The 16,295-nt window shown below is 55.6% G+C and overlaps 2 protein-coding genes across 3 annotated transcripts; one reads left to right on the forward strand and one right to left on the reverse strand.

The window, feature by feature from the left end:
• Positions 1-1,730: 1,730 nt before the first annotated feature.
• Positions 1,731-6,449, reverse strand: IL4I1 (interleukin 4 induced 1; the record flags this gene model as incomplete). Its single annotated transcript, XM_079332498.1, has 7 exons — positions 6,380-6,449; positions 4,641-4,855; positions 3,996-4,108; positions 3,679-3,880; positions 3,319-3,387; positions 2,945-3,078; positions 1,731-2,760 (listed from the first exon to the last, which is right to left on the reverse strand). Exons 1-7 carry the CDS (start codon positions 6,390-6,392, stop codon positions 1,731-1,733), a joined length of 1,776 nt encoding a protein of 591 aa, XP_079188624.1. The 5' UTR covers positions 6,393-6,449.
• Positions 6,450-10,730: 4,281 nt separating this feature from the next.
• On the forward strand, positions 10,731-13,936 carry LOC306815985 (uncharacterized protein). Of its 2 annotated transcripts, none has more exons than XM_079332492.1 (2): positions 10,731-11,062; positions 11,565-13,936. In XM_079332492.1, the coding sequence occupies exons 1-2, from the start codon at positions 10,975-10,977 to the stop codon at positions 12,899-12,901; spliced, it is 1,425 nt and encodes a 474-aa protein (XP_079188618.1). In that variant the 5' UTR covers positions 10,731-10,974; the 3' UTR covers positions 12,902-13,936. The 2 variants fall into 2 exon arrangements, with proteins under 2 accessions (XP_079188618.1, XP_079188617.1); XM_079332491.1 differs by having other exon boundaries at positions 10,732-11,062; positions 11,562-12,952.
• The last annotated feature ends 2,359 nt before the right edge of the window (positions 13,937-16,295 follow it).

The following is a 16,295-nucleotide window of genomic DNA, read 5'->3' on the forward strand; positions in this document are numbered from 1 at the left end:
ATTCACAAATTCCAGGGGATTCACGAACCGAGAGCTCAAACCTTTCTGTTTCCCCTTTTTGCCGGCGTTTTGAACTGGGGTTTTTCCCGGTGCGGCGGATGCGGCACAGTTTGGCTCTGCTCTGAGCTCGGGAAGGTGCTCACGGCCTTTTGGGGGAATTTCCCGGGGTGATGCAGCTCCATTGCCCTGGCTCGAGCCTCACTCCCGGGTTTTTGTCACGCTCAGAGAGCAGCCCCGTGTTCAATAAGGGATGTAGCCCTCAGGGCTGGAAGAAATGAAGGATAACAGCAACAGCTAACCGTGAGAATTTTAATTTCCCTCCCAAAAGTGCTTTGAGCTCGTGGCCAACAGCCTGGCCAAGCTCACAATGTGCTGCTGGTGATCACTCTGTACTTAATACATTATTAGCTGGATTTAATTGGTGTAAATGGGGATAAATCTCCCTCTCTGATCCCAGGGGAACCTGAGGGCTGTGATGGCCTCCCCATATCCTGACCCTGCTCTCTCAGTGAGGGCAGAACTTCTGTCTCAGGGCTGGGAGTGAGCCTGGAGCTGCTCCTCTCCAGCTGGGATTTTATGGGAATTGAGTTACAGGCCAAGCAGCTCAGGGAAGGTCAGTGTGGTGCTCAGGGACACCGGGCTGGTGTTTCCTTTGGACATTTATCATCACCCTGTCAATAATCCTGTCCAAAAAATCCCACCTGCAGCACAGATGGAGTTCCCAAAGCTACGGAATTTAGGACAATTACTGGTGAGAGGAGAAACTCCAGCAGAACCTTGGATTTGCTTTGAAGATTCAGGAGGATTTATTTGATATATTTGGATTAACTTGGTGTTTGCCACGCTTGAGGTAGAAGAGACTGTGATCACATTCTGGCTGGTGCTGTGGGGAATGGCTAATTACTTAACAGGAATTAGCATTGATTAATTAATCATTTGTGTTGGACCTCTCAAAGGAGAGGATGGTGAGGGAGCACAGGGTTCTCTCCCAAATTCTGGGCTGGGGAGAGTGATGCCTGCCCACAGGGCTGGCGTGTGGTGACGCCGTTTATGTGATGACATTGCTCTCAGACCCCAGGAAACCAGGAATTCCCACCTTTATTCCACCTTAGTCATGCCTCAAAATGCCTTGCATGCAAATAAACTGGGAATTACAGCGCTGCACAAGGGGAACAGCAGAGTCCTGGAACCCACTGCCTGGTGTTAGTGATCCCTCCTACCCCCATTAAGAGTTTTATAACCCTGATTTACTATTCCCTCCTCTCCCCGTGACGTGTTTAACCAGCCAGTCCCGCTCCAAGACACCCAATTCTTTAACGCTTTTGCTACTGATGAATTCAGCCAATTTTTCTTGGAAAGAACCAGAGTGATGCCACCAAAAGTGTGAGAGAGATGCTCAGAACTCTTCCCTCCATGAGAGAGATGCTCAGAGCTCTTCCCTCCATGAAAGGGATGCTCAGAGCTCTTCCCTGCATGAAAGGGACGCTCAGAGCTCTTCCCTGCATGAGAGAGATGCTCAGAGCTCTTGCCTCCATGAGAGAGATGTTCAGAGCTCTTCCCTCCATGAGAGAGATGCTCAGAGCTCTTCCCTCCACGAAAGGGACGCTCAGAGCTCTTCCCTGGATGCAGAGAGATGCTCAGAGCTCTTCCTTCCATGAAAGGGATGCTCAGAGCTCTTCCCTGCATGCAGAGCAAGATGTTCAGAGCTCTTCCCTGCATGAGAGAGATGCTCAGAGCTCTTCCCTCCCCTCCAGCCTCTCCAGGCTCTCCCCTTGCGTTGCCGGCGCCTCGCCACTGTCATGGTGGATGTTGGAGGTTGCCTCGTTGGCCGGTTTCAGGGTTGTGCTGTCGTGGTGGATGTTGGAGGTTGCCCCGTTGGCCGGTTTCAGGGTTGTGCTGTCATGGTGGATGTTGGAGGTTGCCCCGTTGGCCGGTTTCAGGGTTGTGCTGTCATGGTGGATGTTGGAGGTTGCCCCCATGGCTGGTTTCAGGGCCGTGCTGTCGTGGTGGATGTTGGAGGCTGCCCTGATGGCTGATTTCATGGCTGTGTCGATCCAGGCGTGCGGCTGTGCCGCGTGCTCCCCGGCGAAGTGCAGGCGACCCTCGTGCTCGAACAGCGCCCGCGAGTAATCCACGAACTGGTACGGCGTGAAGGCAGCGAACGCCCCCAGCGAGTGCGGGTCCAGCTGCCACTTCTGGATGATGTGCTGGTCGCAGGTGTACTGCAGGTACTCCTTGCTCACCTGGTGGATGTCCGCCAGGTCCTGGAGCACCACGTCCAGGCACTTCTCGTCCGTGAGGGGCAGGAAGAACTCGGCGTCGTTGTTCCAGGTGTAGGAGGCCAGGATGACGCCCACCCCGCTGGAGAAGTTGTGGCTGGGGTAGTAGATGAAGCGGGAGGGGCGGTCGGTGACCGAGTACCCCCCGCGGATCCCGTCCTTCTCCCAGAACCTCTCGGAGCAGGCCAGGATGATTTTGGAGGCGCTGGCGTAGTTGATGGAGCGCAGGGCGTGAGCCTTGGCGGGCGACAGCGGCGGCAGGAACTGGATGTGCCTGGTGGCTTTGGCGCTGGAGGTGACGAGGACGAAATCCGCCGTGACCACGGTCGGGGCCAGCGTGTCGGGAGCGCGGTAGAACACCCGCACCTTGTCGCCCTTGGCCATGATCTTCTCCACAGTGCAGTTGAACCGGACGACGTTGGGCAGCGCTTTGTGGAAGGCTCTGGGCAGTTGGTCAAACCCGCCGGTGATTTCATCAAAGCTGGGAGGAAGGAGAAGAGGGAGGTGTGGGAGGGACGCCGGGGTTTGGGGACTGTGGAAACCTGAGCTCTTCTGGAGGCACCAGCAGAGCCTGGAGCCCCATGAGTCATGAGCGGCTCCAGTTTGGAATCACTCTGGCGTTTCCTGCTGTGGGAGCGGGGTTGGGCTGCAGGGACAGCGCTCACCTCTCCTCAGAGAAGATGCTGAAGTCCCACAGCGAGGCGAGGAAGGACAGGTAAAACCCCGAGTCCTCATTCAGCAAGTCTCCGATCATGTCCACAGCTCCTCGGCTCAGCCCCCCCACCTTGATCAAATATTCCTGGAGATCCCAGGAGGAGACACACCCTGAGGTCGTTACCTCAGTCAGGGCTCCATTGGAGCTGTGCTGGCCCCTTCCTCAGCTTTTTTTAAGTCAAAGGGATCATTTATAAGGGAAGAGCATCCAAAGGTGACAAAAGATGGGATTAGAGTGACACAGACAAACCGTTCTCCAAGCAGGGAGAGCAGGTTAATTATCAAGAACTGGGATTAAATTTGCCCTTGAGCCCCAGCCCATTACCTTGGTGGAGAAAGAGTCGTGTTGTGCCAGATACTTCCTGCAGTCAGTGGTCTGGAACTTCTTAAAAGCCTGGAGAAGGAACACCGATATTTTCACTGGGAAAAGATCCATTTCCTAAAGTGCTGCCCAAAATTCTCTCAGGATTTCAGGGTTTGGTAACCCCTGGAGCTTCTGGACATCAAATTTCGGGCAGCTGTGCAGGATTTCTTGTGGACAAAGAGGGGTTTTGCAGCCACCTGTCCTTGTGTCTGCTTCTCACTCCGAAAGGACCGTGTTCCTCCCCAGTTTGGGGCTGAGTTCCCCAGTTCACGGCCAAGTCTCACGGTTCGGGTGAGGACACAGCACGGGAAATCCTCGTACCTTGTCCAGGACCTCCCGGTAGAGCTGCACGGCGCTCTTGCCCCTCTCCGACGGCCTCACCGTGTAATTCAGGACGTCGGGGTTCCTGCTGACCTCCTCGGCCCTGACCCGAGCGCCCCTCAGGAAGATCCAGGTGTTGTTGTCCCTCTGGATGAAGGGGTTCAGCTCCAGGTTGAACTGGCGGATGAACTCGCGGACGAGCCTGGGCAGGGGGCAGAGCGGTGGAGCCACGAGCCAACACCAGCCCCTCGGCAGGGACGCTGCACCCAGGGGTGGTTCAGCCCCCAAACCTGGCCCCTCACCTGCCACGGGCTCACCTGTGCTTGCCTGGCAGGCGCATGGGCCCCAGCTCCACGTACCAGTCCTGTCCCTCGGGGCGGTGCGTCCGGATCCGCCCCCCGACCCAGCTGCTCCTTTCCAGAATGGTGACCTAAAAAAAGCGGGTGGAGATGGAAAGTGTTGGGAAAATGGTTTTTTTTTGAAGGGAAACACCCCCAAAGCAAGGTCCAGAGGGTGGGACAGATCCCCTTCAGCTGACAAAGGAAGCTCCTGTGGATCCAAACCCTTCTCTGCTGGCCAGGACCCCTCTGCCTATGGGGCAGTTTCTCATTTCCCAACTCCTGGGTTGCGTTTGGGCACCAGCTCTGGTGAGAAGGTTCTCGTGGCAGTTCAGGATCAGTCAGGGCTTTGAAAGCAGCACCAATCTGTCCCTCCATGCCTTGGAAACCCTCTGTGGGACTCACAGGTGCCTTGGGGTGGTTTGGGAGCCCCTGGAATTTCTGTTATCCTGGGGACAGAACACACAGGGCTCATTTGGAACCAATGTCAGGGCAAATTATTGGAGACAGATCCCCTTCCCTTCCTTCTTCCACCACCGTGGTTGCGTTTCCTTTCCCCTCAGCAGCCTGGAAGACCTTTGGAGGAGGGAAGCAGAGCCAGGGAGAGCCGTGTGGAATTCCCACCTGGTGCCCAGCGTCCCGGAGCAGCTTGGCCGCCGTCAGCCCGCCGATGCCCGCGCCCACCACCACCACGCGCGCCGGGCGAGCCGCGCGCTCCAGCCCCTCCCGGGCCATGCCCAGCAGCTCCTCGTAGTCCTGGTCACGGAGACAGTACTCGGGAAAGCAGGGGAAGCGCTTGGCGCTCAGGACACCTGCCAGCAGCAGGATTTGGAAGAGGACTGGGGAGGGAAGAAGAGAAGAGAAGGGGATGACGCGGCGTCGGCACTCCAGGCCGTTCGTGGCTCCAAGGACGTCGGTATCCAAGAGCTAAAAGGAGGAATTGGGGTGGTTGTGAAATCCCTGGCAGCAGCAGGTCCATCGTGGAGGGTGTCAAGTGGTGTCAGTGACGGCGATTCCCATTTTCTAAGAGAAACCAACCCACAGATGATTTTTTAGTTCTCCACATTCACGTTCTGCTTGTGCAGCGTCTGTGGCGAGTTCCTGAAATGACTTTGACCTCCTTAGAATAAGCTCCAAAGCCTCCAAGGACAGTAATTAGTGCCACTCATGTGCAAAGAATCAAGGCACCTCGTTGTCCCCAGTCACCTTCCCCATGCCTGGGTAATTCGGGGAATTTTTATGTGAAGGGTGGTGGGAAAAGAGAATATTGGGCAGATGGACCTCACTTGCACAGACAGGAGAGATATAAATAAAATTTCACAGAAAGATGTACAAATTAGAGGGATGAAGAGAGATGGAATTTACCTTCTTCAAAATCCCCTAATTAAAATTTTTCTACTTAATTTTAGAGAAGAGAATTTTACTCTCCTTTAAAATTCACTCCTCTAAAATTTCCTCCTTTAAAATCCCCTCCTTCTAAAAATCCCTCCCAATTTAAAATCCTCTCCTTTAAAATTATTATGTCTTTGGGATGCCCACAGGGAGCAGCAAACAGACCCAAAATGACCATTTCCACCAGAACAGACACAAAGTTATTTAACATTTTCACAGTGAAAAAACCACACTCCGTCCCGTCCCACACCCACCCCACCTCGGGATTCGTTTTGGTTTCTGTTTTTCAAAAAAACTAAAGACCAACTTTCGTTTTCTTTTCCTTCTCCTGAGTGCTGTCAATTTTCTTCCAGGGAAAAACAAAAAGCTTTGGAGACCCTGCTTTGGGTAATTCTCACTGCTGGAAGATGCCTGGGAATTGTGGGGTTTTTACTGCCTTGCAGCTTTTGTCACCCAGCACCTGAGGCAGGTGTTTCCACAGCCCCTTGAGCTGATCTGGGCACCAGCCACGGGTGTATTTCGGAAGAACCTGCTGCAGTTGTGCTCTCAGCAGTGGGATGAGGTTGGACTGACCTGCCCTGATCACAGAACCTTCACGGCTGGGCTGGGAAAGAACCTTTGGGAGATCAGAGCACAAACCCTGGAAGCAGCTCTCGGAGGTGTCAGGGGTCTCCACTTTCCATCAGGTGTTTTTTGGGGACATGTGGAGAAAACACCATTGGAGCATGGAGGCATCCTTGGGGATGGCCCTCAGAGACCCCAAGCTCATGCCTGTCTCCTGAAAAACCAGGATCATCCCAGGTTTGGAGGGAGCTCTCCCCCTGCCCACGGCGTCTGCAGCTCCAGGTGACCAAGGGAGGTTTGTGGTGCCAAGAGATGGAGCCAGATGGAACCAAAACACCAAACCCAGACACCAAAGACGAAAGAAAAACCCCATGGGGAGCTCAGGATTGAGGGGACGAGTCACTCACCAGTCCCAGTCATCGCTGCAGGAGGAAGATGAATCTTCTGCTGAGACTGGAATTCATTTTATACCCTGGCTTACAGGGAAAAAAAAAAAAAGAACCTGATGCTTCAAAAAAAAAAAACAAAAAAAAAAAAAACAAAACAAAAACCTCTGCCAGTCAGTGCAACGCGGAAGGGGAACCAGCAATTGAGTGCTGTCAATTCCTCTGCAGTTTGATTTTTTTCTCCTTTACTCACTGGAATGAAGTCCACTGCATGTTCTGGGATGTCCATGTTTACCCCAGCACGGTGACCACACCCTGCTCCACCAAAGGCAGCAAGTTCAGGTTCCCAGAAGGGAACAATTAAGTTTGAGGTTTTTTCCTGGTGTTGCACAAAGTCTGCTGAAATCTCCATCAGCCATTGCAGGGATCCTTCTGAGCCCCATGGAGACCCTGAGCTGGCATTCAAATACAACCTCAGGGATGAAAATGAACATTTTCTGGGGAAATTAATCCACTGGATGCTCCCAGGCGTTGACAATTTTGGATTGATCTTGCTTCCATTAGAACAGAGGGGATGAAGAATTGTTTGGGCGGGAAGGCGACTGTAAAGATCATCCAGAACTTCACTGAAATGGCAAAAACTGGGTGTTTTTCTATGAGTGATACCAGAATTTTTCCAGAATGGAGAGCCTGGGCTTGCCAAAGCGCCATTGACTCATCTGAGGAACCATCTCTTCATTCATTTTTCATTCTCGAGTCTCCTGCTCAGAGCCCTCCCCGGGTTCATCCTGTTCAGTCTCCACAAAACTGTGGGGCTTCACTGAATATGATCATAAAATACCTCAGGATGGAGGAACATTCAGTCCAATAAAATTTATGTGGAATTTTGGAGATTCATAACAAGGGTCTTTGTGGATTGCATTCATGGGATGTCCTGATTTATCTGGAACTCTGACATGGAAATTGGGGGCTTGCAGTGCTGTGCTCATGGGATTTCCTTATGTGGGTTTTGCCCAGAATTTTGCTTTTTGGTGGAGTGTGGGGGTGTTTTTGTGGTCCCTGCAGGATTCCCAATACCACATTCCTGGTTGTGCTGGTTCGGGGGTAAAAACCAGCAGGGGGAATTAACCCCACACAAACACCTTGTGAGAGATTTTGAATGATAGTTACAATTTAACAGGAAAATCACATTAAATGCAACAGATATAGAAAATTCCAAGTTTAAATTAAATTAAATTCAATTAAAACCACAGAGTACAGCCTGGCCCCTGTGTGTCAGGGCGGTGGCCACAGTTTGAGTAAGTTTCAGTGCTGGTTGCAGCTTTAACTGGTGGCCCTGTGGAACTTGTGGCTCCCCTCTGGACCCACCCAGGGCCCTTGTCCCGAGCACTCAGACCCTCAGAGATCAGATGTGGTCAGATCCAGGTGGTCCATCCCCCTGGGCCGGGAGTTTCACAATGTAATGATGCAATCACAGGAGTCATGGGATGTTTTTGGGGCCCTTGATGGTTCTTAATGGCAGAGATGACCCCGTCCAAATGGGTGTCACTGTGCTCTCTTGGTTAAAACTGCGTGACAAATGCCTTTGGAAAGTTTCCTACTAAGAAAAACTGAAGGACTGAAGGTTTTTCTTCAATTTTTTTTTTTTTTTTTTTTTTTTTTTTTTTTTTTTTTTTTTTTTGTCTTGGAGCATGTCTCCGTTTTAGGAAAGTCACCAGTTTGATTGGGAAAAGGTAAAAGTATCATTTTATTTGGGAAAATACGCCTTGGTTTGGGTGTGGTTTAATGTTTCATGATTTGTGGTTCGCTGGTTGACCCCCTGTGGGGTGTCAATGCTGAACTTCCAAAACCACGTATTTTCTCCAGGTGGAATAACAAATCCTGAGGGATTTGGGAATTGCTCGGTGAATCTGGCAGGGACACAGATTGCCAGCAACAGCAGACAGTTTGGAGCGGGGGCAGCTCGCATTGTCCTGAGGAGGTTTCACATGGTGCTGATAAGACCTGGATTAATGCGTGTCCCAACGAGTCCTTTTGGGATCAGCCTCGATGATGGGGATTTATTTTCTGGGCATCAACAATCCACCAGTTGCAAAAGTTGTCCCTCCCATCTTCCCGTTCCCACCTGCTGGTTCCCTGAAGTTACGGGAAGGGGAATTTCCTCCTGGTTGCATCATGAGGCAGGGAATCAGAGGGTGGGAGCAGGGATGGTGATTTATTTCCAAATTGCTCTTTTCTGGCTCTAAGGTTGACTTTTCTTGATGGAAGAAGTGGGGAAAAAAGTGGGATTTCATTCCACGTGTGGTGTGGGACTCCTGCTTGTGCTGGAATGGAATTATCAATGGAGTGTCCACCTGCAGAGTTTCCCGCAGAGATGAAAAATGACAGCGCATGCAAAGCACAGGGAAGGATTAATTAATGAGGTAATTAGCTCTAATGAGTCTCTGGGCTGGCAGGCACAGGCTGGAGAGCTGTGGGCAGGGCCTGCTGAGGAAAGATGCCCTTTCAAGACATTTTCTTGTCCCTCACTTCCTGCTTGCCCAGAGGATTCCCAGGATACACCTTCCCATGTACTGGTGTGACTCCAAGACAAAGCCTTTGGGATTGGGGGGATAATTAAGAAATGGATACAGCAGGGAGGAGTTTCTTGGATGAAACTGCCCAAAGTTGGGGTTCTCCTCATGGCAAGGATGTGGAGCAGATGGAGGAAATTCAGGAGAGGGCACAGAGACACTCCCAGGCTGAGGAAATTGGGGTTCTCTTGGAGAACTGCAGGTTCCTAACTGGGCTGATCTTACTGGGGCTTCCAGTGTTTGAAGGGAGTGGATACGACAGCAGCAAATTTTTATCAGGTATAGGAAAAGAAAAAAAAATATAGAAAATTATATTTTAAAAGTGAATTTTTATGAAAAATGTGTGGCAGAAGTGGGATGTGAACCCTCCCCTCCACAGAGGGGGGCTGGCAGGGTCTGAAGCCAGCCTGACACTGGCAGGTCCCTTCTGCACCTTCCTCATCTTCAAGGATCCATCCTGCCAGCACTTGGCCTTTCCTGCTTCCTTTGCATGCCCCCCTTCCCAATTTTATTTTGTTTTCCCAGCAACAAACCTCGTCCCAAGCTGTTTTCCACTCCAAGGCGGTGTGGAGTGATGAAAGAGCAATTCTGGCCCCTGCAATTGTTCCCTGGAGGCTCCTGGAGCCCTTTGGGGACCCTGAGGGTCCGGGGGATCCTCCTGCCCCAGCCTGGGAGGTTCGGGGTGTTTATCCCACTTTTATTTATTTGCTCCACTTTTGTCCGTGGAGTTGTTGCAAGCAGAGCATTGGAGCTTTGAGGGGAGAACACCATCAGGGCTGCTTTTCCAGGCAGAAAAAAAGAATTTCTTTCTGCTTGCTGCTGATTGGGAACCAGCAGGGTCTCCTCTCTCACCTGGGGGGATCCCAGAAAACCCTGTCACATTCCCAATGTTATATATCTGATTCGTGCTAATTAAATTGTAACAATATTAGCAAAATTGTTTTTTTATAATTAATAGAAAAATTGCATTTAATTGTTATAAAGCAAAAAGGATAAAGGAGATTGTTAAACCAAGCAGATGGAATCATCCTCCAGATGTTTGGTGGGAGTGAGGATAGGAAGGGTTTAGGTCTAAGAATAGAATCTAGAAATAAAACTTTCGATCTTGAATTGGGCCAAACTGGGACGATTCCAGGCATTGGTCATTGCAATAAGGCCTGTTGTGGGAACGCATATTTCATTATATAACTCTATTTATATACAATTGCAGTTATTAATAAATTGCTGCTACATTTAACCCAGTTGTTTTAATTAATGGACAAATCGAACAATCTGCCATATCCGCTCACAACAGCAGCACTCGAGCCATTCCCGCTTTATCCCAATCCCCAAACCAGCTGAGGGGAAGGGCGGGCAGGAACGCGGGGGGTTCCGAGGGTCTGCGGAGGCTCTGCCGGGACTGCCTTTCCTCTAGAGGGCTCCGGGAAGCCCGAGCTGCTTCTTGGCCGCTCCTTTCTCTGCCGGATACCGGCTCGGGCTTCCGGAGCGGAGCCCAGCTCGCCGTCGCCTCCATTGTGTCCTGCCGGGGCAGCCTCGGCGGTGCCGGGCGTGCCGGGGGTCCGGGCGTCGCCCCCTCCCCGCAGCCCCCGAGGAAGAGGCCGGGGAGGCAGAGCCGGGCCGAGGTACCGGGGCGAGAGGGGAGCGGGGACGGGGTTCGGGGACCATCCCGGCGGCAGCAGCGCCTCTGGGGAGAGGAAGGATGCAGAGGGATGAGGATGCTCCTGGGATGCGGCCGCAGCGCCCGTCGCTGATTCCCGGGTGTGCGGAGCAGGGAGGCAGAGGCTGTTGTGGGATGGGGTCTGCCAGAAGGGCGGGGGGCAAAGCAGGGACTCTTCTGTTCCCACATCGCTGTGGGGACGCTCAGGATTAGGAGGGGCTGTGAAAACCCGATATTCCTCGAAGCGACCACAGGAAAAGCATAAAATCTCGAGCAGGAAGCGCTGTGTGGGGAAATCCTTGAATTCAAAGGATTTCTCCTCCCTGCAGAGGATTTTGGGGAGCGCCGAAGGAGGAGCCCGCATTGTCCCGGTGCTTCCTCCTGCCATGGAGCCGTGGGTGCTGCTGGACCCGCGGCAGAAGGCTCTGTACCTCGATGTGATGCACGAGAGCTACGAGACCCTTATGGCCCTGGGTAAGGACACCCCACAGATCTCCCTTTCCCCGCTGTTTATGCCCCGATCCTTTCCTTGCTCTAAGCAAAGCAGTTTGGGAAGACAGGCGGAGGGATCTGGGCAAGTTTCCAGAGGGGTTTCCCCAAGTCCCAGCCTCTTCTTAATTATTTTTCTTCAGGAAAATGTTATTGCTCTCTCATAATTTAAAATGAAAATTCTGGTACTGGAGTGTCCGTGGCATGTCCACACTTTCAGTTCAAACTGGGATCAGCTCCTTGTTGTATGTGTCTTCTTCCTCTCTGGAAGAACAAGATTTTTAAGGGGAATCTTCTTGTTGCTCCATTGTTTTAAATCCTACCTCTGCTCCAGTCAGGGCCATGCCTTCCCCTTTCCCTCCTCCTCCTGTTTTGCAGAAGCTCAGGGGATGGGGAGCGAAAAAGTGAAATTTTAGAGGAGAACGCATTGTTTTAAATCCTGCTCCTCACACTTTCACGTTTTCCTGTTGCTCCCCTTTCCCAGCAGCTCAGGGGCTGGTGAGTGAAAAAGCCACGGAGAGCGGAGCCCCGGAGAGCAGCGCCGGGCTGGCCGCGCCCGCACCGCGCAGCCCCGACCAGGAGAAGCCCCTGGGCTCCCACAGGCGCAAAGCCAAGCGCCCCGACAGAGCCGCGCCCCCCGTGCCCCCCAAACCCGCCCCGCTCCCCAAGCTCGGCCGTGCCAGACCCCCGCGCGGAAAAGGCCCGGCCCGTGCGCGGCCGTTCGGCTGCGCCGACTGCGGGAAGAGCTTCCCGTGGGCGTCGCACCTGGAGCGGCACCGGCGCGTGCACACGGGCGAGCGGCCCTTCGGCTGCCCCGAGTGCGGCGAGACCTACAGCCAGAGCTCGCACCTGCGGCAGCACCGCCGCACGCACGCCGGCGACCGCCCGCACAAGTGCGGCGACTGCGGCAAGCGCTTCGCCTCCGCCGCCGAGCTGGTGGCCCACGGCCGCGGCCACGCCGCCGACAAACCGCACAAGTGCGGGGACTGCGGGAAGGGCTTCGTGTGGGCGTCGCACCTGGAGCGGCACCGGCGCGTGCACACCGGCGAGAAGCCCTTCGAGTGCCCCGAGTGCGGCGAGGCGTTCAGCCAGGCCTCGCACCTGGCCAAGCACCGCCGCAGCCACTCGGGCGAGCGGCCGCACCGCTGCCCGGCCTGCGGCAAGACCTTCTGCCAGAGCTCCGACCTGGCGCGGCACCGCCGCGTGCACCTGGGCAGGAAGCCCCTGCGCTGCGGGGACTGCGGGAAGCTGTTCCGGGCGGGGCCGGCGCTGGCGCGGCACCAGCGCTGCCACGGCCGGGAGCACTCGCACCGCTGCGCCGACTGCGGCAAGGGCTTCGTGTGGGCGTCGCACCTGGAGCGGCACCGGCGCGTGCACACGGGCGAGCGGCCCTTCCCCTGCAGCAGCTGCGGCGAGCGCTTCACCCAGAAGGTGCACCTGCTGCAGCACCGCAAGACGCACTCGCCGGAGAGGCCCTACAAGTGCGGCGACTGCGGGAAGCGCTTTGGGGAAGCGCCGCCGTTCCTGGCGCACCAGCGCGGCCACGCCGCCAACAAGAGCCACACCTGCGGCGACTGCGGGAAGGGCTTCGCCTGGGCCTCCCACCTGCAGCGGCACCACCGCGTGCACACCGGCGAGAGGCCCTTCGAGTGCCCCGAGTGCGGCGAGGCGTTCAGCCAGGCCTCGCACCTGGCCAAGCACCGCCGCAGCCACCTCCCCAAGGCCGTGGGGCCAGCGCCCCTCGCCAGGACACGGCTGGCTGGGGACACGCCTGGGGCTCACAGCGGGGAGGACCCCAAAGGACTGACACCCGCCTCAGTGTGATGGAGAGACAAGGGGCAAAACTTGTCTTGGAGACGAGCCAAGGGACACCAAGTGACACTTGAAGGGCACTGGGGTGGGTGACGAGGGTGCTGTGTCATAGCACAGGGTGGCATTTATCTGCCCTGCTGTCTTCCCACAGCAATGGGTCAGCGTTGCACCTGCTGCAGTACGGACTCCGGAAAAGGGGGAGAAGGAGCCTGTTCCCGAAGGAAACTGCGCTTGGCTCCATCGGGGAAGTGTGGGGGAACCAGGGCTGGTTCTGATGCGAAAATCCAGCGATGTTGTCCCCACTTGGTGCTGCCAGCGGATGGGAGAAGGGGATGGAGGGGACAAGAGGCTCAGGGTGAGCAGGAGGTGCTGGCACAGGGCAGGAATAAACTGGGAGCCCCGCATCTCATGGACGCCTGTGTCTCTTTGTGCTGTGATGCTTTCCCTGCTCCAGGCAGGAACTTCTTCTTCCCCAGAGACAAAACCACATGGACATACATGGAGGGGTTTTGGTTTTTGGCTCAACTGCCTTCTCCTTTATTAACTGTCACTCTAAGCCCAGAAAACATGGCCTGGGTTCTCCAGCATTCCCACCTCAATGCATCCCAACCTGTCCTTTGTAGACCTTCAGCAGTGTCTGGGGATGTGCCAGCAGTGCTAGGGATGGGTACAGGTACCCAGGGATCTTTTCTCAGCTGTTTGGCCTCAAAAATCCCATGGTGTTGTTTCAGCCTGCCATGCACCCAATTGTGTCCCCCCCCCTTTCACCACCCCACTAGTAGGGCAGATGATGAGGAGGGTTATAGGGAAAACTGTCTCCCCACCACCCCAAATGATATCCACCTCTCCCCTAACCCACCCTCAGCCTCCCCCATGCCTCCTTTCCCTGCCTCCCCCAGAACCCTCTTGGCAGGCATGGCTGCCCTTCCCTGTGCCTCCTTCCCACTGTGTCACCCCACATCCCCAGCCTGACCCTCACTCTGGGGTATCTTGGGCCCCCCAAACCCTCTCCCATGCTGGGGTAGGAGCACAGATCATCCTCCCACCTCGGCCGTGGGGTGGCCCCAGAAGAAGCGGGACCCCAGCCCCACCTCAGGAGCTGGGAGGAGGAAGGGACACCCAGGGCTCCGTTGGGGCTGTGGCATTGCTGTGCAGGCTGCCCCCCTCAGCAGCGCTGGGCTCCTCAGGGCATGTGCCCGTCCCCCCTCGTGCTTCCCCCTCCCACCAGGCGGGCGGCAGCAGGGACGGGGGGCTGCGGGCGCCGGCGGCATGCAGGCGCCGATGGGCCGCGCCCATGCCGGGGGCTGTGCCGCAGTCGCGGCTCACCTGGCGCCTGGCGGGGCCGCGCCGCCCGTGGGCGCGCTGGTGCCGCTTGCGGGAGGAGCTGCGGCCGAAGCGCTGCCCGCAGTGGGCGCAGGGGAAGGGCTTCTCCCCCGTGTGCACGCGCCGGTGCCGCCGCAGGTGGGAGCTGACGGCGAAGCCGCGGCCGCACTCCCCGCAGCGGAACGGCTTCTCCCCGGTGTGCACGCGGCGGTGCCGCTCCAGGTGTGACGGCCACCCGAAGCTCTTCCCGCACGTCCCGCACGGGTACGGTTTGGCCGCTCCCTGGGCGCGGTGGCCGCGCCGGTGCTTGGCCGGGGCCGTGCCGCAGCGGAAGCGGCGCGGGCGCTGCGGGCAGGGCCGCAGCCGCTCGGGGCCATGCGCACCTTGGTGTTCGAGCGGGCCCGAGCGGCTGCTGAAGCACCTCCCGCACTGCTCGCAGCCGTGGGGCCGCGGCGCAGGGTCAGTGCCGGACAGCGGGGTCTGCGTGGCCTTGTGCTTGAAGCGCCGCCCGTCCGTCCGCTGCTTGAGGCTCTTCCCGCAGTCGGCACAATTCCGCGGGGCCGGCGGTGGCTCCTGCGCTGCCTGCACACCCTCCTCATCCCTGCTGGGGACACGGCTGGTGACACGGCTGGTGTCGTGGGTGCGCATGTGGCGGTCGAGGTGGGAGCTCCAGGCGAAGGCCCGGCCGCACTCCCCGCACTCAAAGGGCTTCTCGCCGGTGTGGACGCGGCGGTGCCGCTCCAGGTGGGAGCTCCAGGTGAAGGCCTTGCCACACTCGCTGCACTCGAAGGGCTTCTGGCGCAGGTGGCTCTGCAGGTGCTGCTCCAGGTGGCAGCTCCTGGTGAAGGTCTGGCTGCAGTCAAAGGGCTTCTGGCGCAGGTGGCTCTGCAGGTGCTGCTCCAGGTGGCAGCTCCTGGTGAAGGTCTGGCTGCAGTCAAAGGGCTTCTGGCGCAGGTGGCTCTGCAGGTGCCGGGCCAGCGCCGCGGTGCCGGCGGAGCTGCAGGTGTTGGCAGCCTGGGTCTCGCCCCGGCTCGCTGGGAGCTGAGCGTGTTCCTTGTCTGTGTTGGGCTTTTCCTCAGCAGGTTCTTCCTGCCCTGCTCCTGCTCCATGCTCTGTAGGCAGAGACAGCCAGACTGAAAAGGAAAGGAAAACCGAAAAATAAAGTTCCTAATGAATGTGCTGGGTTGAAAACATTCCTTTATTTGACATTCCTTTGTTCAGTGCTGAAGGTTCATTGGGATCCCTCCAGCAAAAGTATTCTAAGTTTGAACTGTTCACACATTTTAGCAGAAAAAGGAATTAGGACTCATTGCCTCACAAGGCACATAGTTATCTTCATTCATTGATGCTCTTCTATCCACATTTTCCACCTTATTACCTTTTTTCCGGAATGGGCATCTCTGGTTCATGTGAGGTGTCTTTCTACTTTATAAATTTTGCATTCCTGGGGTTCAGTTCTCAACAGCAAATTTCTCTCCCGGGTTTTGTCAAATTCCTCCTTTAAGTCCGAGAGTAGTGTCCTAAACTCTTAATCTCTTTTTCTAATCCAGAGTCTGCCCATCATTCATTGCCTATTTAATGGATTAAATCCCTTCTCAACACTTCCCCCCGCTGCTCCACAGGCTCCTTTCCCAACAGACACAACTTGCTGGGTAATTCCAGGGTTGGGAATACAGAAAGGTGGTGGGAAAAGGAAAGCAAAAGGGGAACCCTTCTCCTTTTCATTCCACCTGTTTTAGGGAGGGATGGGCAGCAGAAAAACCCATCCTGCACGTGCAGGAGGAGGACTGGAACCTCACCTGCAGTCGGGGTGTCCCCGGATACGTGAAGATCCAGGGCTGTCACTTCCTCCTCACGGTCCAGGTAAGACAGCAGGTCAGGCTTGGGAACAGAGAATTCTGGAAAACAGAATTGTCATGCCCAGAGCTTGAGTTTGTGGGGAAAGCCAGAGCTTTTCCAACCACAGAAAGAGGGTTTAGGGCTTTCCTCTATAATAAAATAATGGGAGAGTGGATTCCCACTGCTCCCCCTGCCTTTCCTCATCCTCATCCTCCTTGGGGAGCGGCAGGTGGGCGAAGATTCC

Source organism: Erithacus rubecula (assembly GCF_903797595.1).
Source record: "Erithacus rubecula genome assembly, contig: scaffold_322_arrow_ctg1, whole genome shotgun sequence".
In the NCBI taxonomy this organism is placed as follows: Eukaryota; Metazoa; Chordata; class Aves; order Passeriformes; family Muscicapidae; genus Erithacus; species Erithacus rubecula.

Coding starts and splice junctions, on each gene's coding strand:
- LOC306815985 (XM_079332491.1), top strand. CDS start 10,975: ATGGAGCCGTGGGTGCTGCTGGACCCGCGGCAGAAGGCTCTGTACCTC. Junction 11,063..11,561: donor CGAGACCCTTATGGCCCTGG/GTAAGGACACCC, acceptor CCCCTTTCCCAG/CAGCTCAGGGGCTGGTGAGT.